Source organism: Lissotriton helveticus, chromosome 3_2, assembly GCF_964261635.1.
Source record: "Lissotriton helveticus chromosome 3_2, aLisHel1.1, whole genome shotgun sequence".
Taxonomy (NCBI): Eukaryota; Metazoa; Chordata; class Amphibia; order Caudata; family Salamandridae; genus Lissotriton; species Lissotriton helveticus.
This window is the reverse complement of record NC_136062.1, coordinates 176,771,805-176,794,539: the sequence shown is the minus strand read 5'-3', so window position 1 is coordinate 176,794,539 and position 22,735 is coordinate 176,771,805. Positions and strand designations below refer to the sequence as shown.

The 22,735-nt window shown below is 44.6% G+C and overlaps 1 protein-coding gene across 1 annotated transcript in view; it reads right to left on the bottom strand.

Moving 5' to 3' along the window:
- Positions 1–22,735, bottom strand: part of AP3B2 (adaptor related protein complex 3 subunit beta 2) — a 352,683-nt gene that overhangs the window by 275,093 nt on the left and 54,855 nt on the right. Inside the window, exons 2-5 of the mRNA XM_078684977.1 lie at positions 18,653–18,728; positions 16,051–16,125; positions 12,160–12,255; positions 770–930 (exon numbers count right to left, since the gene is read on the bottom strand). Coding sequence (XP_078541103.1) covers positions 770–930; positions 12,160–12,255; positions 16,051–16,125; positions 18,653–18,728 — 408 coding nt within the window. The remainder of the gene's footprint in view (positions 1–769; positions 931–12,159; positions 12,256–16,050; positions 16,126–18,652; positions 18,729–22,735) is intronic.

Here is a 22,735-nt window from a genome sequence, read left to right as displayed (position 1 = left end):
AGCACAGCACTACAGCAGGCTGGTCATTTAGAGAATGATACAACACAAGCGTGAAACAGTGGATATGGCTAGAAACACTGCACTAGTATTTCTTATCATACGCAAAGCGATACTGCTCTATGATAGGTTACATTTCTAGATGATGCACTGACCTGCACTAATAGTCTTCAGTGATAGCCTCCTACATGCGCTCATCAGCACAAGGGATGGGGAGGGGAGCTGAAAACGGCTAAGCAAATCGATGAACAAATCATTAATGCTCTATACAATTTGGCTTGGGAGACAAGATGTAGGAACTGGAAAACTAAACTAAAGTGTACCTTTGTCTTTCCATTGGTAAGGCTGACAAAAAACGAACAGGTCAAACAATGTACAGGGAGATAAAGGTACCAGGTTAGGAGAACATTATATGGCCCCGGAGGTAACAGGAAGACCGCTCATCCTCCCTGCCATCACACAAAGTTAGACTCCATTTCACTAGTTACCGAGAGGTAGCAGAGAGTTCACTCTAGAAATAAGGCATAGCTCCATCAGAAGATACAGGGAAATATCTGCAGGGATACACTATCCAGTGACGCCAACTCCCACATCCCCTTTTTAACTGCCCATCTGCTTTGGATATTCACAGGTCTATTATCGGGTAGCTCTCCTTGGGGCTTGACGCGGACTCAACTGTTGGCTTTCCCCACTTGTATGGCGCAGCACTGGAGCCTGAACTTGAGACCAGCCTGGAGCTGTCGCTCAGTTCGATGCGTCACACCGCTCTTACCTGTAAAGCTTTGGAATGGCATGTGCAGCTGTCTTGCGCACATAAGGAGACATGTCTGAAGCAGCCTCTTTAATGGCCAGCATCATTATGGGCACGATGATGGGCACACGGATGCTGGATAGCACACGCAAGGCACTGGCCCGGATCAGCTGGTTAGGATCCTGTGGAATAAGGAAAGAGAGAAGATCAATTTCACTGGCCTCTATATTTAGGAATGCTTAAGTTCAGATGGGGACTCCAGAGGAGTTTTGACAGAGGAGGTGGAAACATAAAACTGCGTGACACCACAATTAGAATTAATATTAGTTTTTTGATATTTTCAAATGTAAGCATGCATGCACGGTTCTTTTTTACATAATTCACTGTAACTTCTAAGACTTTACAGGTATGCAGGCCCAAAGTAATGTAGGTTAAACCCTATGACATATTATTAGATTAACCCTTAATTATGTAAATGATTTCTATTTAAACATACTCAATGTATGTTTATCCTATGTGAATATTCTGAAAATCTGAGATTCATCGGGCCTTGTTAACTCATACATTGTACACTCCAGAGCAAGAAGCTAAATGCAAGCAATGTTGGATATACAAGGATGGCTGCCAAACCTTGCAAATGTACCACCTGCATAACCTTGGTAAAAGTTATGTTCTGTGAGCTGGTTTTCACAGTTACTATTTCACACTTTTCCTATCTCAAAATCGAAGGGGAACACACCTGGGCTACTTTCTGTCAGGAAGAAACGACATTTCTGTCACTAACAGGTTATCTGAGTTTTGTGTTGATTTTTAATGAAACATATGTTCCGCTACTAACTGCTTGAATGGTACCTAATTGGCTGAATGTTGTGCCTAAGAGGATGGTACTCAGATTTTCTTTTCTCTTTCCCATGATCACAAACTTCTGCCTCCTTGATTATGGGGTAGTAGTGAATCAGTGGATGAACACCGCGTTCCTTAAGTTAAGTGGTAAAAAACACTCAGGTTCTCATTGCAGGACCTCGGGCGTTTTTATCTCTATACTTAGGGACCTACCTAGTTCCGTCTAAGGTTAAGATTCACAGCATCTGGATTTACAAAGACCTTGGCCATAGCAAATTTTTGCCTCCTTCTGTTTAAGACCTTGAGAATTCTTATACTGTTCCCTAAATCTGTGAATCTATTAGTTATAACCCTATTATTATCTTACATGCTTCAACCTAATCTTGTAAGTAACTTGATCTAGTGATACCAAAGAATTTGCTGAATTGTTTGCAACAGATCCAAATTTGGGCAGTACATTTGGATACAAAAATGCTTAGAGGTAACATATTCCTCTGTTCCTATGCTGCATCGACTGCCTGTTGGCAGATGAAATTAGCTAGAAACATATTACACTGCCATAAGGCATTGTATGACACAGGCCCGCCATAACATAACCTACATATGTGACATAAACCATATATTCTGTTTAAGAATACTGTTCTCAGCACCTTGTTTCTATACATTTAATATGAAAGGAAAACTCTCTGTATTGTGATATATACACCGCTGAGTCACTGGCACCAAAAAGTAGTATTCTGGAAAAGGGGTGCAATACGTTTGATGTGAAGGAGTAGTTTTGAACACCCAGAAGGGCATCCTGCCATAAGTCTTTATTCCCAGTGCCTCAGTGAAGGATTTCAGCTGGGTATCCTCTCTTGCCCTCGCCCGGTTTTTGACTTTTCTACCCACCTGCCCTTGCAGACTGCGATCACCTCACACAATCAGAGCGCATCGGGAATCCCGGCTATCTGTTTTTTTAACAACCCTGCTCCCTGGAGACCCAACTGGAAGTGCAATGATGCCACGCTTGTCTCCTTATCGTTCCATGTACCCCTCACAGCTGCCCAGCATCCCAGTGGGTCTGATCACATCTTTTTCACCTGAAATGGCAACCATCTTCGGTCTACAATCCCCCCACCCCCTCCCCACAAGCCTGTGTGCAACAGCGTTTTGTACTTGCTGATACCAAACACAGGTTTCCTGTAGCAAAATTAAGTCACGGGAGTGATGCACTAGGTATATAAAGAAAATCGTGCAGGACCGTGCTGAGGAAATGTCCTTCCTACCGGACCTGGCTGTCAAGACTCTAGTGCTTCATGAACGTATGCCCTAAAGCCCACATAACAGCCTGGCAGGTGTTAAGGACCAACACTCTCAGTGCTACCACAGTGGTAACAGCCTTAGCGCTGGTGTAATGTGCTCTAAGAACTTACGGAGGTTGCTTCTTGACCACTATCCACCTCAATAGGGTCTGCTTCTGAACAGCCTTCCCTTTGTTTACTATGGAAAATCCCACAAAAAGTTGAGTCCACAGGACGGTCCTTTGTACAATCAACGAAAAACCTAAAAGCCCTTTTGGGATCTGCAAATGAAGCCTCACCTTTTCAGGTGGCGAGTGGCAGCAAAGAATGCTGGTAGACTGCTCATCATGAAAGGGAGTTATTCCTTTTAGGAAGAATACCACAGAGTCCTCAGCACCAACTTGTCTTGGAAAAAGGTGATATATATGGTAGGTGCGCTGTAAAATGCCTTGAGTTCCCTCATGTAGCAAGCTGATGTAATCCCTATGAGGTGGTTTTTAAAAGTCAAGAGATGCATTGAACAACTATTTATCTGCTCGAAGTGCATGCAGATAAGATAGTCAACCGCCTCTCTAATCTTTTTGAGATTAGTGACCTTAAACAACTATGTCAAACTCTATCTCACACCAAAGGGGACACTCTTGACGCTATCATTTCCAACAATGACTTGGCCTCCCTTTCCAACATCATCCCTATCGACTGGTCTAACCATCACCTCATTTTGTTCAAGATCTCTACCACGGCCCTACTCCCCCACACTAAAAAGCCATGAAATGGACCAGAAATCTTAATCTAATCCCCCTGGTGAACTTGAGCCTAAACTCCAAGCACAATTTCTTCTCACCCCTCTCTCCCAAAATGCAAATTAGCACACTGAACATCTTAATAAGACGCTCATTAATGTCTCAGACCAAATAGCCACCCCTAAATTAAAAAAACAAAGAAATTTCCCATCCAAATCTTGGTTCAATTCCGATCTCAATAAAGAAAGACGCTCATTTAGATTAACCGAAAGAACATGAAGGCAACACCCCTCTCCCTCCCATCTCGCCCTCCTCAGATCCGCAAGATCTACTTACAAGAAACGCATTTTCAATTAAAAGGCATCCTTCTTCCAAGCACAACTTGACCGTGCCAAAAATAAGCCCAGAGAACTGTTTAAAATTGTTAGAAACCAAATTACTAACTTCTTCTCGGAAAAGATCGCCAAAATAGATCAATCCTTCCATTTAACTCAGGTCCCACCCAGCCCCCAATTTGCCGTTGATGGTACTTTAGAACTACCTTCCTTGTTGACTAACCCCCGATTCCTCCTCTCACCGACTCGTCACAACCCCTCCTGAAGCCAACCTCTCCAACTTACAGCTAAAAAACAATGCCTCCTGGCATAACATCCACCCCGTGACTGAGCTCGAAGTCTTTAACATCATTGCCAAACTAAAACTGGCCTCCCACACCAAAGAACTTCTCCCTTCTAACCTTGTCCAAAATCTAAAGCACATCATTGCCCCATACTGGATTACTATCATCAACACCTCCCTTGCCACGGTTGTGTCCCTGTCTCCCTCCAACTCGGTCAAATCACTCCCATTCTTAAAAACCTTACTGCCGACCCTAATGACCCTAACAATCTCCACCCTATCTCGAACCTCCTCCTTCTTTCCAAAGCCCTTAAAAAACGTGCCCTGCTTCAATTGGATAAACACATTGGCAATTTCAACCTACTTGACTCCTTGCAATCCGGCTTCAGAAAAGGTTAAATATAGTTGATGACATCCACTGCTCCCTGGACAATGGTGAGGCCTGTCTACTTATTCTCCTCGACCTCTCTGCTGCTTTTGATACAGTTAACCACTCTTTCTTACTTAACGTGCTCAGAGCTCGCTTTGGCCTCAATGGTCCTGTCCTCAAATGGTGCACCTCATTTCTCCAACACAGAACACAACAAATCAAAATCAATGACTGCCTCTAAAACCCTACACCGGTCTCCCTAGGCGTCCCCCAGTGATCTAGTCTCTCCCCCTCTCTCTTTAACCTCTTTATGGAACCCCTTTCCCTCATTCTAAAACAAGCTGGAATCAACTACCACTTCTATGCTGATGACACCCAACTTTACTATAAGATTAGATCCCACTCTGATGTTCTTCACCTTAACAACGCCCTGAATACAATCCAAGCCTGGTTCTACTCCAATCATCTCAAACTAAACCCTAAAATAACTGAAATTATTATCTTCTCTCCCTATCCAAACCTGGATCTCTGACCTTAATGCCCTCAATGGTTCGCTCTCCTTATCCATTTCGGTGAAATCTCTTGGTATCACCATTGACAAAAACCTAACTCTTAATGTTCACATAAAAAACTCAGCTATCATCTCCGGAACCCCTAAAGTTTACCTAGCCCCCCCTCAGATCGGTGCTCAAACTAGCGGCCAGGCTAATCACTGACTGTAAATATTTTGACCACATCTCCCCAGCCCATAAAACCCTTAAATGGCTTCCCGTTGAAGGAAGATCCTCCTACAAGACTATGCATTACGCACAAAGCCCTTCACCAAAAAACCCTATTGTACCTCACAAATAAACTAAAAAAAGTGGTCTGCTCCCGACCTCTATTAAAAAAGAAAACCAAACAATCTCTCTCCTTCTCCAATAATGACCCATACATCTGGAATGCTCTCCCCAGGGGCTTGCGAGGTAACCCCTCCTACATCAGCTTCAAAAAAGACCTCAAACTTCACCTTCTCAACAAATATTGGAGTCCATAACCTCGTTTTTGACCCTTCACTCTGTTTCCCCCATTCTGGTTCTCCTTTACTTTCCTCCTGTCTCTCACCCCACCCCCCGTTTCTTCACATTCCACAAAGTCTACTCTCTCCCTACCCCCCTCGTCCCCCTCCTCTCCATCTCCTACTCTCACCCACCTCCTTCCATAATCTCTCTCCATCTATACTACCTCCTCTTCCTCAATTTGTTCTCACCACCTATTTTCATCTAATTGTTCACTACCCGCATACCCGGCCAGAATTTTGACTCCTCCCTTTATTCGATATTGAGCTTACCTCCGTTTCTTGTTACTGTGTAAAATGTGCTTTCCTTGATTACCTATATTCATGTATACAGCTCCATTTCCCCATTTGATAGTAATTTGTTTTTAGCCGTACTTGTCTGAATGTTATGCTATTGAACAACCGTTTTATCCTTGTACTGTCTTTTTGCTCATTTAAAACGCTCTGATACCCCCGGGTCTAGCCAGCGCTATATAAAACCTTCAAAATAAATAAATAAGAAATATCAAGGCCAAGTTAAGGTCCTACTGTAGTATCACAAATGGCTTAGGAAAGAACATGTTCCAAACCTTTAATAACTCTCTTCACAACAGGTGATTTAAACAGGTATGGGTTGGCCCGTAAAAGTAGAAAGGCTGGGAGGGCTGACATGACCAGCTTTAACAGTGCCAAAGACAAGACCTTGCTGGGACAAAGATAAAGCAAACAAAAGGATGTATGACAGTTTTGCTTGTAAGGGGCCAGTCTTACCGGCCACACCAGATCACAAATTTGTCCCAGCGCCTAGCATAAATAGATTTTGAGGACGAGCGTCTGGCAGCAAGGATGACGTCCACTGCTTCAGCAAGCAGATCAAGTGCAATAATTTGCTGCATATCAATCTCCACCCATGTAGGTGTCGTTTGCACAGTTCAGGTGGGAGATACTGTCCAGTTGTTGTGACAGAAGATCGTTTGAAGTGGTTGCCTAATTGAGACAGATGCTCATGCCAAGAAAGTTCCAGGTACCACACTCTCCAGACCCAGTCCAGGTCCACCAGGATGAAATTGGCTCCGTCATTCTTAATCTTTTTCAGAACCAGAGTCAAGAGAGGCAGGGGCATGAATACACACAGGATTGAAGTGTTCCATTCCAGCTAAAATCCATCTCCCAACCAATGTTTTTGCAAGAACTTCAATTCACAAAACGTTTAATATTGCGAGTTCTTGATAGTGCCAAAAAGATCTAGCCAGGGTTATCACCACTAGTGGAAGATTCCCTGGGCCACCTCAGGATGTAGACGCAACTAGTGACTTATCAGATGCTCTCTGCTCGGCTCATTTACTCGGGCACTAAGGGACTATCATGCTGGGTTCAATTCCACATGGCGGTGGTACCGTCCGTTAGTACCTGTGTCAGCGTACCCTGATGGATGGCAGGAAGCCTTCAGAGCTACATGAATAGACTAAAAACCCAACAGACTGATATGGATTCATGCTTCTGTCGGTGATCAGTGTCTGATCTACACCCCTCTGCATCAACCGGCCAGCATGGGTGCATCCAACACCACCATCAGATCTGGGTGGAGAAGGGAGATGGGCCTGCCACTAGATAATTTTTGGTCAAACAGCTACCACTGCAGATTGTAAGCTAGCTCTTTCAAGATCTGGGTGATATCTGTAAGATTTCCTTGATGCTGGGCCCACTGGAACTTCAGATTCCATTGCACAGCATGGTTGTGCCACCTGGTGTATCTTACCACGAAAGAGGCAAGAAAGCCTTACAGCTGCTCTCACTGTGATCCACGGCTGAAACTTAAACAATTGAATCACAGATTGAATGTCCTGCACTTTCTGGCAGAGGGACTACACTATGTCCTAGACAGCTCTGCTGAAAAGAAGTCTGTATGAAAGGGTCAGGTGCGACAGCGGCTCGTTGATAGTGAACCTCTACGAAGGTGAGAAGTGACTACCGCTATCACGTTTGTGACCACCAAAGGGACGTTGGTGAAGCCTAATGGAAACACTGCAAACTGAAAATGCCTCTGACCTACCTTAAACCACAAATATTGTTGTAGGGACTGCAGGCCAGGTTTGTGAAAATATGCATCCTCAAGGACACCATCTAGTTGCCCGGGTCCAGGGCAGACAGGATCGGGGCCAATGTAAGTATTTTGAATTTGGCCTTCTGCAGTAAGGCATTCAGAGTTTACAGGTACACAAAAGGCCTGAGTCGTGTCCTTCTTCAGAACCATGAAATAGCAAGCGTAACAACTTTTTGCTGTTTCTCTCTCAATAGCAATCTTGGAGAGTGATGCCCACACCTGTTTGAGAATGTACAGGTATTCATCTGAAGTTTGTTTGATGTGGTGGTGCGGATGGGGAATATTTAGGGGTGCAAAAGAAAAAGGCAGGGCATATCCATGTTGACCAAGTTTTTAGACCCATTTGTTGTATGTAATTGAGCTCCACCTTGGGAAGAAACAGTGGATCCTGCCCCCCATTGGAGGGGTGTGTGCCACTAATGGTAAACTAAAATAGTTTGGTGACTGTTGGAGCAGGGGAAGAGGAGTCGGATGGCTGCAGTCTATGCCGACCTCTGTACTGTCGGCTCTTTTATGTTGGGTGGGGACATCGCTCTTTAGCACACTGAAATTCGTTTTGCAAGTAATCGGAAGACCATCAAGATTGGCAGAGTTTCGGATCTGCTTTGGAAGGCGTAGAAAGAAAGGAATTGACGTCAACGTGCAGAGGTGGCTTTTAGATGTACATCCGCTTTGTCACTTCTGGGATGGTGGAACTGCATGTTGCCATCCAACGGCACAAGGGAGCACAGCTGAAGAAAGGTTTATGGATCCAGTATGGCTTGTGGGGAGTATTCTAAGGAGAAGAATCTGCGATTTGAAGTATCCAGCAAAAAATAATTTCCATCAATATACACTGACATAAAACAAGACAGAGAAAGACATTAAAAAACGGAGGAAGTGAAAGATTGAAAAACAGTGAGAAAGAGTGAAAATAGGAATGGAAAAAAAATCTGCAAGACAGAGATAAAGGAAACAGGGAGTGTAGAATTGTGGATGAACGAGGCATGGGGTGAAATCAAGATTAGGCAGCCGTTGGTATTCAGCAGTCCCAACATTTGCCAGCACCCACAGCTGGCTCCAAAGAAAAACATTTGGCAACAGTATTTATTCTTATTACTAATTAAACACTGCAAGAATACGAGAGCATGTAACCTACCAGTGAAACCCCTTAAACAGATTGCGAAATTGTAGATGCTCGATAAAATTTGAAAAACTTTTCTCTTTGCAAAATAACCTTCGTCTTCGGTCATTCTAGCAGGTAAGTATACTTACCAATGGGCTTTCAGTCAGGACTACAGGGCTAGATGAAGTTTATGATTGCCTTATAAATTAATAATGAAACAACATAGTAATTTGACAAAGCATAATAAAACATGGAAACGTGTTTTACATGCTATTCTGTAGTTACTAATAGGTGAAAAACCATCAGACCATTACAACAGTGGTTAATTACTTGTTTTTTAGTTAACTACAAGCTACTGTGCCCTACCTCCAGATGCATCACAATTGCTCAACCACCAAACAATGCCAAAATTGATTGAGGCAGCAATCATCATGACCTCTCAGCAGAGTAACAGTGGCAGTAATCAGCAGGAATCGTCCACGTATTTTAGAGTAATCCCTTCATTAGCAACAATGGGGAGTTTACATCGGTTGATGAAGGAAGGTTTCACAGTTGAGCTAGGGCAAGGTGAGTGGCGAGTGGTTTTCGGAGGAGTAAACCCATTTTAATAAGTAAACCCCAGGTTAGGAGCCTTTCTTGTGAAGAATGGCATCAGATCATGTTGCCTCCGGAACCTCGATTGAGGGTAATCCCTTTGATATGGGTTCACAGTGTGAATGATTGAGTGATTTGTAAGTCACAGTTCTCATGTGCACTGCTCCATGTTACAAATTGAAAGAGTCACTCTCAGAAACTGAGGATATCTAGGTAATGATACCAGCCTTTAAATTTACAAGTATGATCAGCTAGTGGTTTAAAAAGGAAAAAAAATTTACCTGGAGAAGATGAATGCAGAGTAGCTCCCACCCGCATCCAAATGGCCTTAACCAGTGTAAATCTAAACTGATACATCATTGTAGAGGAAGAGACAGACCTGATCAGAATGCAGAGCCTTCCAGTGCAGCTGCTTTTAATAATGAGATCAATGTAGTAAAAGGAATCATACTAGCCAATAATATGGAGAATACGATTGTTACAATCATTGGATATGTTATTATTATTGCGTACCTGCCAAAAAGTTTTAAAAAACTGGATCCGTGAACGAACACCGGAAAGCTACACAGCCCACAAGAACGCCACAAGCAGACACCACCACCTCATCAGATCCACCAAAAGGATCTCCTTCAAAGACCGCCTAGACAACAACACACACAACAGCAAAGAGCTCTTCAACATCGTGAAGGAACTCTCCAACCCCAGCTCCAACACCAACGACATCCGACCGTCACAAGACCTATGCGACTCGCCGGCCACCTTCTTCCATCGTAAGATCGCAGACATCCACGACAGCTTCAACACCGTCACCACCCGGGCAACCGCTGAGACCCCCTCTCCCATGACCACCTCCCGCACCAACTGTCTGCTCGCCTGGACCAACATCAAAGACGACGACACCATCAAGATCATGAACACCGTCCACTCGGCTTCCCGGAAGACCCCTGCCCACACCACATCTTCAACAAAGCCAGCAGCACCATCGCACCCCATCTCCGGAAAACCATCAACATCTCCTTCGAGACAGATACATTCCCGGAGAGCTGAAAGCACGCAGAGACCAACGCCTCAAGAAACCCAAGAACTTCCGACCCATCTTCCTGCTCCCGTTCCCGGCGAAGGTCATCGAAAAGGCCGTCAACAAACAGTCCGAGTTCTGCAGCAACCACAGCACCGAGACTGCCCTCATCCATCGCCGCCACCGACCACATCAGGACCCTGCTTGACAACGGAGAAACCGCGGCCCTCATCCTCTTGGACCTGTCATCCCCCTACAACACGGTCTGCCACCGCACACTACGAAAACGCCTTCAAGACACCGGAATCCAAGAGAAGGCCCTGGACTGGACCACCTCCTTCCTCTCCGGCAGAACACAGATCGTCCACCTCCCCCTCCTTCCGCTCCAAAGCCACCAAGATCATTTGCGGCGTACCCCAAGGCTCATCCCTCAGCCCAACGTTGTTCAACGTCTACATGGCACCGCTCGCCCAAGTTTGCACGACCTTAACATCATCTCCTACGCCGACGGCACCCAGCTGATCCTCTTCCTCACCAAAGACCCACACACCGCCAAATCCAACCTCCAAGAAGGAATGAAGGCTGTCACCAACTGGATGAGAAACAGCCGACTGAAGATGTACTCGGACAAGATGGAGGTCCTCATCATCTGATCCACCCTGTCGGCCTGGGACGACTCCTGGTGGTCGACTGCACAAGGAGCACCGCCTATACCCACCGACCACGCACGCAACCTAGGGGTCATCCTCAACTCCACCCTTTCCATGACGAAGCAGGTCAACACCGTCTCCTCCTCCTGCTTCAACACCCACTGCATGCTTCGCAGGATCTTTAAGTGGATCCCCACAGAAACTAGAAGGATGGTCAACGAGCACCTCGTCAGCAGTAGACTAGACTACGGCAACGCACTGTACGCAGGGGCACCGGCCAAACTCCTGAAACGGCTCCAACGCATCCAGAACGCCTGCGCACGCCTGATCCTCGACATTCCTTGCCGCAGCCACATCACACCCCACCTAAGAGACCTGCACTGGCTCCCCATCAACAAGAAGATAACCTTCAAGCTCCTCACCCACGCACAAAAGGCTCTCCACAACACCAGACCAGCATACCTCAACAGCCGACTCAGTCTCTACACCCGCACCCGCCAGCTCCGCAAACCACGCCTTCGCCACCGTTCCCCGCATCCGAAGAGTGACCGCCGGCGGCAGATCATTCTCCCACCTCGCCGCCAAGAATGGAACACCCTCCCCATCCTCCTGCGGCAGACCGAAGACCTCCCAACCTTCAGGAGACTCCTCAAGACCTGGCTCTTCGAACAGTAGCAGCGCCCCCCCAGCGCCTTGAGACCCTCACGGGTATGTAGTGCACTTTATAAATGCTATGATTGATTGATTGATTGACAACAGGCAAACAACTAAACCATAGTGACCAAGGCATTGGCGTGTACCATGTCTGACTGTTTTCAGGCAAACAATCCTTCTAGTTCGAGCCCTAAAGAGGGACCCTCACTCCGCCCCAAAGGCATGACTTTTTATGTATCTACAATTCTCAGAAAAAAAGAATATTGTGAAATCACTCCTGAGGTAGAAGACTTCTATATTTTGTATCCTTAAGTCAAAGGTATGCCCGTGTGTTCTGAGTTGAAGACTTTATAGTACACAGTGATGCTTTTTTCTTTTAAAGTAACTTCTGACCTTTAGGCCGCGTTGGAAGGTAGAGATGGAGAGGAGAGCCAGATCCTGCTGTTCCTCTGCATATCGGACTAGGTAGACATACACAAGCTTCTTCACCTGCAGGAAGAAATGGGAAATCGATCATAGAACCAACTTTTCATTCCTTCAATTGGCTGCCTGCAAGAGTCCTACCCGGGCAGCTGTCGATATTCAAAAATAGAATTTCAGAATACTGAACCAATCAACTCAGCCAGGATTGACAATAATTATTTACTGGCAAATGTGGCTGAACTGCCCGATATACTGATCCTTTATGTATGTGTCAATTTATGAAAAGCTTTAAATTGCATATTTGTAGCTTTTTGCAGCAGAATCAAAATAAAATTTTACGTCATGCAACTTAAAATACATACACAAAACTATAGCACAAATGTGTCAGGGGGTGTAACATCACACAGGCTATGGTAAGCACAAATAAAAACTCAAACATTTATGCTCTGAATACTGAGAAGGTGAGTACTTGGGCCAGGTCTTCAGCTTGTAAGGGTCTGTTACATGTTTTTTTCCTAATCATAATCAATCGCAGAGCACTATTGAACCAAACCTCAGTTTTCCCAGACAAATCTTTTTTCGCAAAAGGCCAGTAATAATCAGCCATTGTTCAAACAATGGGTGCACAAAGGTTGGCACTTGCCCCATGCCTCTTGCCAACCAGGAGTCATATAGTGGCACAATACAATGGTCGAAGTACAAAGTATAAGACTTGTGTAAGTGCAGTTGTCCAAGAGATGTGGTATGGTGAATTGATTGTGGACTACTGAACGTGGTAACGTGTGTTCATGTCCTGGCATTTCCCCTTAATTTAACTGTGTTAGTCATGACTTTGTCGATCTGTGCTTTACTACCCCAAGCCCATTCCCCGACAATGGTAGTCATCAGAAACATTGACGTCCCACTATTAAGGCTAGCCTATACTGAATATTTAAATGTATCAGGCATACATGATTCAAGAAGACAGACAAGACAAGCGTCCACCTTGCAAACCAGGCTTTCTGAAAGGCCTTCAAGGAAGGAAGGTGTGGGAGTAAGACCCCAATACAGTAACAATTATTTAAGCCAAGCTATCTTTAGCACATCCCACCTGGGAGTTCACTCCCAACACAGACTGGAAGAAGCCAACGTCAACATGTGAATTTTAAAATTAGCTAATGGAGAGTCCTTCTCATCTACCATATCAGTTCTTCTCCTCAATCTCTCAGTGGCGTTAGACAATGCACGTCACTATGCAGCACTTAACAGAACAGGATCTATTATGGGTGCATCAGATGCCGTCCTCACGTGATTTGGGTAATTCTTTAGTGATCACACTCAGGAGGTTAAATCAGTACCTCTTTTCTGACTGCAGGTTCCCAGTCTCAACACAGTTTTCCTTTCACATTTACCCTCCAGCATCAAACCTGGCCACTGCTAGGCCCGCAACATCCGAAATGATGTTTAGGTAACAGGTTCTCAGACCATGTTCAACGAGTAACTTGTGTTTTCAACACCCTGCACGGCAGACTGGGCTGAGTGGCTTGCAACCTGAATGGCTCGAAAACTGGAGCCGCTGCCTTATATACAGATCCTTCTAAAAATCACGAGCACCTGTGCAGCCTCACTTTTTCTTCAACCACGCCACTGCCTTCTCCCATGCTCTCCCGCGTTGTCAAAAACGTAAAGCTTCTGTGGAAGATTTCCAAAGGGAGTTTGCAGTCAAAAAAGCTAATTTAATTTATTGACAGAGCTGCACAGTGGTGTTTTATCAACTCTAAGATGGACTATGTTAGATCCCTGTAAACTGACATCTCAGAATATAAACCCGACAGACTCACAAAAATAAAATACATGGCAGCTTGGCTGGTGCTGGGACTTACAAAAGCCCACATCAGCGATGCCCTGCACAACCTTTCCATTGATAGCTGGAGTCTGTCAATCTCCAGTTCCTGGATCTGCTTGCCATTCAAACACACTGGAAACAAGCACAGACACCTCACATTAGAAGCGAAAAAACACTGGAACAGTTTACTCATACACATCCATGGAGCCTGCTTCTTCATGGCCTTTGGAAACAGACTTACAGCCTTCTTATTCATGTCCCACTGATCTATCAACCCACATCCCTTGCATATATCATCCACGGGTCGAGATGTCTGCCTTGCCGCGTGCTTCAAATGTAGTGAATAAAAAATTAAAAAAACAATAAATGTATATTGGCAATCTGATAAAGCAGTGTACTTTTGTTTAAAGTCATGCGTCGATAAACAAGGTGTGAGTAGTAAATATATTATCTTTTCTATAGTAAGAGGTGTGGTTTGTTTTCTTATTCACAGTCTGCTCAACCTGGCTTTTGTGCGTATGTATTACGAACTGTCAACACGGAACCAAAGCTGACAGTTTATTTACACAAATTAATTATGCCTGAATCAACACAACTTGCAGCATTTTGGTAAGCCCCACCCTGAGATGTACAGCTAAGCAGAATGTCGTAGGCAGATGGCTGGCAGATCAAAAAGGGGCTATTCCACCCACCAAGCGATACTAGCAGAAAAGTGCACAATACTTTGTCTCAGTGTAGGATTCTGAGATTATTTTAACCTAGTGCATAATTAGAACAAATTCTAATTAAAATACTGAGAGTGACAGGCATTCTTCCAGAAGAAGCATCAGCTTGACATCTTCCTACCAGGAAACTGTCAGACAGCTGTGCTTTGGCAAAAAGAAGGCTAAAGAGGACAACAATTCTCTAGGAGTTTATCAACGAAACACATGTTAAAAATAGTAAGTGTGTTGATTTTCATGAAAATCCTATTGTTTTTACACTTTCTTTATATTAATTCTGCACATTTTCTGTAGCAAAAAAGCTCAAGCTGGATATTGTAGGACATTTAGAGAGGAACACAGAGTTTTTAACAATAACATTTCACAGAATTTAGTTTTGTTTAGTTCATCTATTGCATCTTGGAGAAAAATTAAAAGCCAAAAAGCCTAAAATATTTACCAAAATTGAAAGAACATTTGTGTGTTTGAATGAACTATAAAAACATTGCACATTCTGAAGAGCAAGGGCAATCTATTACTGTTCCCACTCAGAGCTTCTAATGATACACTATCACTTGTGTAGCTTCCAAATGAGCAGATTGAAGATTTGGAATGAATTTGAAAGAGTTCTGATTACATTTTTCTTGAGAGTGGCATGCTGGACCATTTGAACGCTTGGACATGTCCCCATAGTGAAGTCTGATAGGTGAGAAGACAATGCCAACTGCAATTTTAACATTTAAAGTGCCAAACATTTGCCACTTGTTGGTGATCCCAGCATCTGTTAGGTGTAGCAAAGAGGACAAGCTGAGGTTCTGTTCAAGAAGAGTATTCAAGATTGACCATTCACTTGATACATCATGTCCTCTCGCTTGCAATCTATAACAGCATGCAGTCATTGTTTCAAGATGTGGGCAAGTAGCTGTGTAAAAATCCATGTCCAATGAAATTCAAATGTTGGGGTTCCTTGGACATATCATCTTATCACAAGATTTGCAGCCAAAGACCAGAAGAATAGAGAAGGTAGGACTATTGTGGTATGCGGAATTCCCTATATAGTCTATGCACAATGACATCTACACATTATGGTGGTTTTAAACTGATTTTGAAAAAGGTGTTCAAGTCACACAGTGCTCATGACAATCTGTAATTTCGGGGTCATTCCTGCTTGATCTTGAGCAATACTCTTACATTTCCTATATTGTTTCAGATGTGTGCTGGGTGTCCCATGAAGCTTGCATAAAGATTGTGACGAGTGGTCGGACAACTAATGCACTGGTTCTTTCACTCTGGCTGCAATGAGGAGGAACAACAGCATGGAACACCCCCACTTACCTCTATATTCTTACAGGCAACATTTTTCACTACAGCCGGAAAGAGATCGGAGGCATTTTTCCCTCTGGCGATCATCTAAGAACAAGAAGGGAGCGAATAAGTACTGATGAAAACCCACATTATGTATACCTTGCCCCACTCGCCCACACATCATCAGACCCAAATGAGATAGGATGTGTTTTTGGGAGGTTCATTTGGTGGTTCAAAATGTAGATGGGTAAAAATATAATGCCAATCAGTAATAGTTTGATGCCTTGAAGTAGGTGTGCTATTAGGGGGAATTACAGAGTTAAAAAACATTAAAATGCTTGCAATTTCTTAAAATATGCCTCCACGTGAATAAGAATTCAACTGATCATTTCACTGCATACATTTCTCAGTGGTTTTATACATTTTTCCAAAAGCTTTAACTTTAGCGATGCAGTAGTCACGTTGAGTGCACAATTTTATGCCATTTATAACCTGGCTGTGGATTTCTGCGGTTGGTAGTAACTGGATGATGTGTACGGCTTAAATCTTGCCTGAGCTATTGTGGCCATCTGATTCTTCTCTAATAAATGCATAAATCTTATGTACTTAATTGAAGTATTTGGTTGTAAGACATTCCATGGGGGTTTTACGTAGTGCCCTGAGCATTACAAGCGTTTTAAGATATTGATTTCGGAGCCCACTACGGCTATATGTGTTTAGTAGGCTAGACTAGTTCAAATTTATCCAGGACCAATAGTTCATCCTATGTTGTGGGGGATCCTTGTTCACTCCTTGAGAACAACAGGATACTGGGGTGCCCTGTTAGCTCTGTGAGGACCACAGGGTGTGGAAAGCTCACTGTGAGGACCTCAATATGCTGTTGGCTTACAACTAACAGCGTACAGAGCCTAGGATGTTTGGGACTATTCACATCCAGTAAGATGCTCAGTCCACCATTTACTATTAAAGGGACCCAGGGAGCAAAGACCTAACCACTTGCACTGTCGCCCTAGTATACTAATGGGCACACCACTCACCTATGTGCTCACCATCGATTAGGATCTGCAGCTTACTCTATAACAAAATACTTCTGGCCCTTACCCTGGGAGAAGCTCACAATGCTCAGGTACCAAATGACACCCTAAGGCTTTAGAATAACGAGGGTCCACTGCTTACTCTTTACACTTTGAGTTCACGATTCTTAGGACCCATCGCTCGCCTCATAAGTAGCTGAAGATGATTTCTTAAAGACCCCTGCTTGCTGTACTAGGATCTTCAGGCCCCACTGATCTGCCAGGGATGGCCCTTTAAAGGTATGGAACTGCTGTGCAAACTATTATGTGCTTAGTATTTAACTGCTCACCCAGTGTAGATCCTCAAAAGTGGGGGCTCACCGCTCATCCTGTGTTTATTTTAGAGAATAAAGTAAACCCACCGCAGGACACTCTAGGACGTGGATAACCCACCTTTCTTGATGGGAGAAATCTAGTTGCCAAACTACTGACCTTTCACTCAGTGGCAGCTTTAGAGTGCTGAGGGCCTACCTCTCATCGAATGAGGAGGAAAGGAAACGGGTGGCCCACCGCTAAACATCAGAGCAACACAATTAGTAGCAGGGGTCATTGTTTACTGCCTGAGGCCCAAAGTAGCTAATGTCCAACTGTTCACCTTGGGATGATCCCAGTACCTACTGTTCACCAGGTGAGTACCAGAGGATGCTGAAGGCCCATCACATGCATGGTGAGCAATTGAGCGCTCAGCATTGTGGTGTCATTGAGTAAAGATGTCAGGGTTGCACCGAGGCATGCTGGTGGCCCAGTGCTCACCTCATGTTGCCCGTATGATGCTGTAGTCTCAACCCTCGCCCGAGGATGCCACTATATAGATGTCTTATTGCTCATGCCTTGAAGACTGTAGCATACCCTGGTTTCTCCACTTGTTCCTTACACTGCGACTCCACAAAGCTGGATTATGCCTGTTAATGCTATCTGTAGCCCAGAATTGGAACAGCCCATTGCTTGATTTGTCTGAGAGCTGAAGATTTAATCTTCATGCTGAAAGGACCTTAGGAAACCAAGGTTTCATTATATACTCCTTGAGCACCTAATAATGCTGAGGGCTTAACTCACATTGTGAGACTTAAAGTGGTGTGAAGCTCAGTGCTCACTATAGTAACCTCAGGATGCCAAGGACCACCAAACACGTTCAGCGTGCTAAGGACTCACAGCTCACTTTGTGAGGACCTCAAGATGCTGAGGGCTCACGCGCCCTCTATGAGGACCATGGGAGTGCTGAGAGCTCGTAGCTTATCTTGTGAGGACCTTCGAATGCCATGTCTAATTTCTGAACCCACATGAACTGAGCTTGTGTTATGGCTAACGCTTATGTCAAATACCATATTCTAGTTTCCTGTTTACTTTTTCAAGCCATTTTAAGCTAGATTTGTAATTCAAGTGACTCTCTTGGGGTGAACAAAGAAGGCAAAGTATAGAAGGTACTGGGGTTATTAAACAAATGCGCAGGCCTGAAACATGGTGTTGAACTGCTCCCGATGATACTGGGTTCCTCTGGTAATATTAGTTATGAAAAGGAACTAGAGAGGAGAGAGAGGTGAGCACAGAAAGCAAATTACCTCAACAATCCTCTTCATGGCCTCCAGCTTCAGAGAGTCTTTGCTGCTGTCCAGCATCTCCTTCAGATCATCGTGCCTGAAAAAAGGAAAATAGGCGTTTCAAAAGAGTTACAGATCGGTAAAAAGGAGGGAACGCTTGGGGAGCATTGGGATGAAGGGGGTTACACACTGACCGGACAGGAAAAGGTCAGTCACACTTCTGCAACAGCAGCTACTCAGACGCGCGTGTGACTGGCTCAGCCCCAGCCCAGCTCGCTTTTCAGTGCCCGAGTCAGCTACGGACATGGACATCCCCCAAACTGCTTTGAAATTGAAGCCCGTCTTGAATTGGCCAGCGTTTCGGCCATATTGACTATGTTCATGTGACATTTAAAGAGCCTTAAATGCCACATCTGTTTTGATTAACTAAAGTGGCAAAGAGGAAAATCGATTTTGTGAGGCGTTTTTACTGAGTAGGAGGGCGAGACTTCCAAGAGAGTCCGTCGTCTCTGCCCATGCCGCCTGGATGTGCTGGAGTTTTTATCTGAAACCGCATCCTTCTGGTTAAACAACAGATATATAATTTGTCATACACACTGCCCGACCAGCACCACTCTGTGTACAGGTTAAAACTGACTTTATTGTATTTGCATTTAAATAGCGTATACTACGCCTGATAAAGTGTCAAAGCGCTTTATGCCGTGCAGAACGCTATTAATGGTTAATTTAGTGGTTATTGGTAGTGGGGTGAAACTTGTGCTCTGGAAGGATTGCACATAATTTCTTTGTTGTAGATTGAATGAACATTGCAAAAAACAGCAGCTAGGCATGGTCACTGTTTGTGGGCATGCGAGACTTAGCAATTTAGTGGCTTGATTTTAACGTGAAATGAGAATACGATACAGGCTGTATCCGGCCTGTCAGAAACCAATGATTTAATTTAACACTTAACCAGAAATCTTAATATCTAGAAGATTTTAAGGGAATGGTGAAGTCGATGGCATGAAATGCAGCTGATAGGTCTAAGCATAGCAAAACCTACGCCATTCACCAATCTGAGTAAATCCTCCAGCATTGTAGGCACGTGTGTGCGTGTGTGTGTGTGTGTGTGTGTGTGTGTGCGTGCGTGCGCGCGCGCGCGCGCCTGGAAAGGATCAAGCAAACTGTATTATCAAACTCTGCTCGTTTTTAGTTCTCTCTGTTGAAAAGACACAGCTGCAGACTGTGCAGGCACCTTCCTCTTGGAAACTGGGCTAAGACCGTTCACTTATTTTAAGTTCTCACTTGCACTCATTACAAGGGGTGAAGGGGCTTTAATAGGTGACAAATAGGTGAAAGTCAAGTCACCTCGGGCCAGCTCATTGATCCACTTCCTGACACCAAGATTCCAGTTTTGAGTGGTTTGCTCCCTGATCCCTCCAATCGGGCCTTTAAGCATAGCCTTCTTTAGGGCCTCAATTTCCACAACACACATACAACCACGACACCGAAGAAGTAAAATACATATCTGCCCATCCCCTCACTCCCGCCCCTACAGTTCAACCCCCGCCCCTACAGTTCAACCCACCAGTCTGTCTACAGCGCTGGGACGCCTTTGGGTAGCCATCGCGCTTTACAAATCTTCATTCCATTCCATTCCATTCCATTCCACATTCATGAGTCCCCAAGCAGCGGTGCAAGCGAACAAAACACCAAAGGGGACCATATCCAGGTTAGAAATTCAGGTGTCTCCAACAGAAATAGTACAACATAAAATACATTGTGCATGAAACAATTTATTGGAGTAATGAACCACTGTAAAACATGGTCACTGGATGTAGGCAAAATAGTTTTGTGTTTCCCCAGAGATTGCAGCCATACATAGTTCCCAACCACAGGGAATCACGGTTTGACACATTTCCTACCCTTACTAAATGCTCCTTTCTGACCACCTATGTCCCTAAGGGAGATTTCTTATCCAGGACCCTCTCATCTACTGGCCGCTTTCAGGGCATACAGATTTTGTACAATATTGCCCAGGACTACAAAGGCCAGCCAGCCATGTACACTGTTCACATATCTATTCCTACACCTCCCTGTTCATTGGCTCTGTCCAGCCTCCTTACAGCAAACCAGAGTACAAAGCGTTCCCCTGAGTCTCCCAAGTAAAATGATACCTCACTTGTGTGGATGGGGCAAGGATCTGTGACTGGGTAGAGCCGAAAACATAGGGATTAAGGGTATAGCACAGAGAATTCTAAGCGCTACATAACAAAAGAAAATGTTTTGTAGCCAATTCTGCATTGGACACCCACACAAGTAAGGTATCATTTTACTTGGAACACTATGGAGAACGCTATGGTGTAGGACATTTGTGCCGGCTTGGTGATTCCACACAAAAATATGTGGCAAATTTGCTTTTTTCAGCTAAATTTGAGGTTTGCAGGGTATTCTGGGTAGGAAAAAGTTGAGGGATCCACGCAAGCCATACCTCATTAGACTCCCCGGGTGTCTAGTTTTCAGAAATGTTTGGGTTTGGTAGTTTCCCAAGATGGCCGCCGATCCCAGGGCAAAACCCCAAGGTGCTCCCCCCCAACCCCCCAAAACCAGGTAGTTTTGTTATAGGTAATTTTGAAGTCTCCACAGTACGATTTGGGCCATTTCCTGTTGCCTACCCACACAAGTGAGGTCGCGGGTCCTAGTCCCACCCATGCAAGTGAGGTATCATTTTTACCGCTGAGTGGGAGGGAATTTGTGGATCCACGCAGATTTCAGAACTTTCCCACACAGAAATTTGAGAAAAAATGGATTTTTTTTTGTTGCTAAATTTGAAGTTTGCAGGGGATTTTGGGTAGGAGAATGCAAGCCATACCTCGCTGGACTCCCCCGGGTGTCTAGTTTTCAGAAATGTGTGGGTTTGGTAGGTTTCCCTTGATGGCCGCCGAGCCACGGGCCAAAAACAAATAGGACCCCCCCATGCAAACTATCTAAAAGAAAGGTACCCTATTAATAAATAATACTATTTATTTATTAATAGGGTAGGAACACCCGTTAGTGTAGATAGTTCCATATGGTCCTGATGAAATGCTCAGTAATTCTTTGTACGCAGTAGCATGAAACATGTCGACCACCACCATATAGAGTAGGTCTCTGCTTCCTCGGACCCTTAAGCCTGTGAAGCAACCACTCTCTCTGTTTTTAGTGAGGTGGGTTACCACTTTATTGAAAACCTGACCTCTTTTAAACCACATACACACATCTACACCTCTCACTATTGTTCTCTAGTGCCCTCACACCCACAGCACCATACGGCAGGAACAGAAGATCCCCGCCAAAGAGCCCCTTTATGGGTGCCCGTCGGGTATTGCACCGCCGACCCGAAGAGGGGCAAGGCCATATGATGAAGCATGACACCTAGCTTGCTGGGTGTGTGAGGTTTCTAGTTCCGAATAGGAGGATTTCCCTCCTATGTGCCTTCACTCACTCACGTTTTCAACTGTCACATGAATCTCCCACCTACGGGAACTGTGTACCTTTCTTTTTGATACTCTGTTACAAGGGCATGTACACTAGACCCCGTTAACAAAGCACTCCTTGTTCCCCCTCTTTGCTTTAAATATATAAACCCCCTTGCAAAACCAGGTTGGTTTGCACTAGGCAATTTTGATGTCGCCTCAATAGGTTTTGGGCCCTTGCCTGTCGCGGGTACTTGACCCACCCACGCAAGTGAGGTACCATTTTTCTCGGAAGACTTTGGGGAATGCAGAGAGGGTGGACTTTTGTGGACCCACACAGACTCCAGAACTTTACACCACAGAAATGTGTGGAAAATGTGTTTTTTTTTTTACATTTTGAGGTTTGCAAGTGATTCGGGTAACAGAGCGAGAGCCAGTCAAGTCACCCCATCCTGGATTCCCCTGGATGTCTAGTTTTCAAAAAGATATAGGTTTGCTAGGTTTCCCTAGGTGCTGGCAATGCTAGAATTCAAAAACTACAGCTAGGCACTTTGCAAAAAAAGGGTCAGTTTTCACTGTGAAAATGTGGTGTGTGCACGTTGCGTTTTGGGCTGTTTCCTGTAGCGGGCACTAGGCCTACCCACACAAGTGAGGTACCATTTTTTTGGAA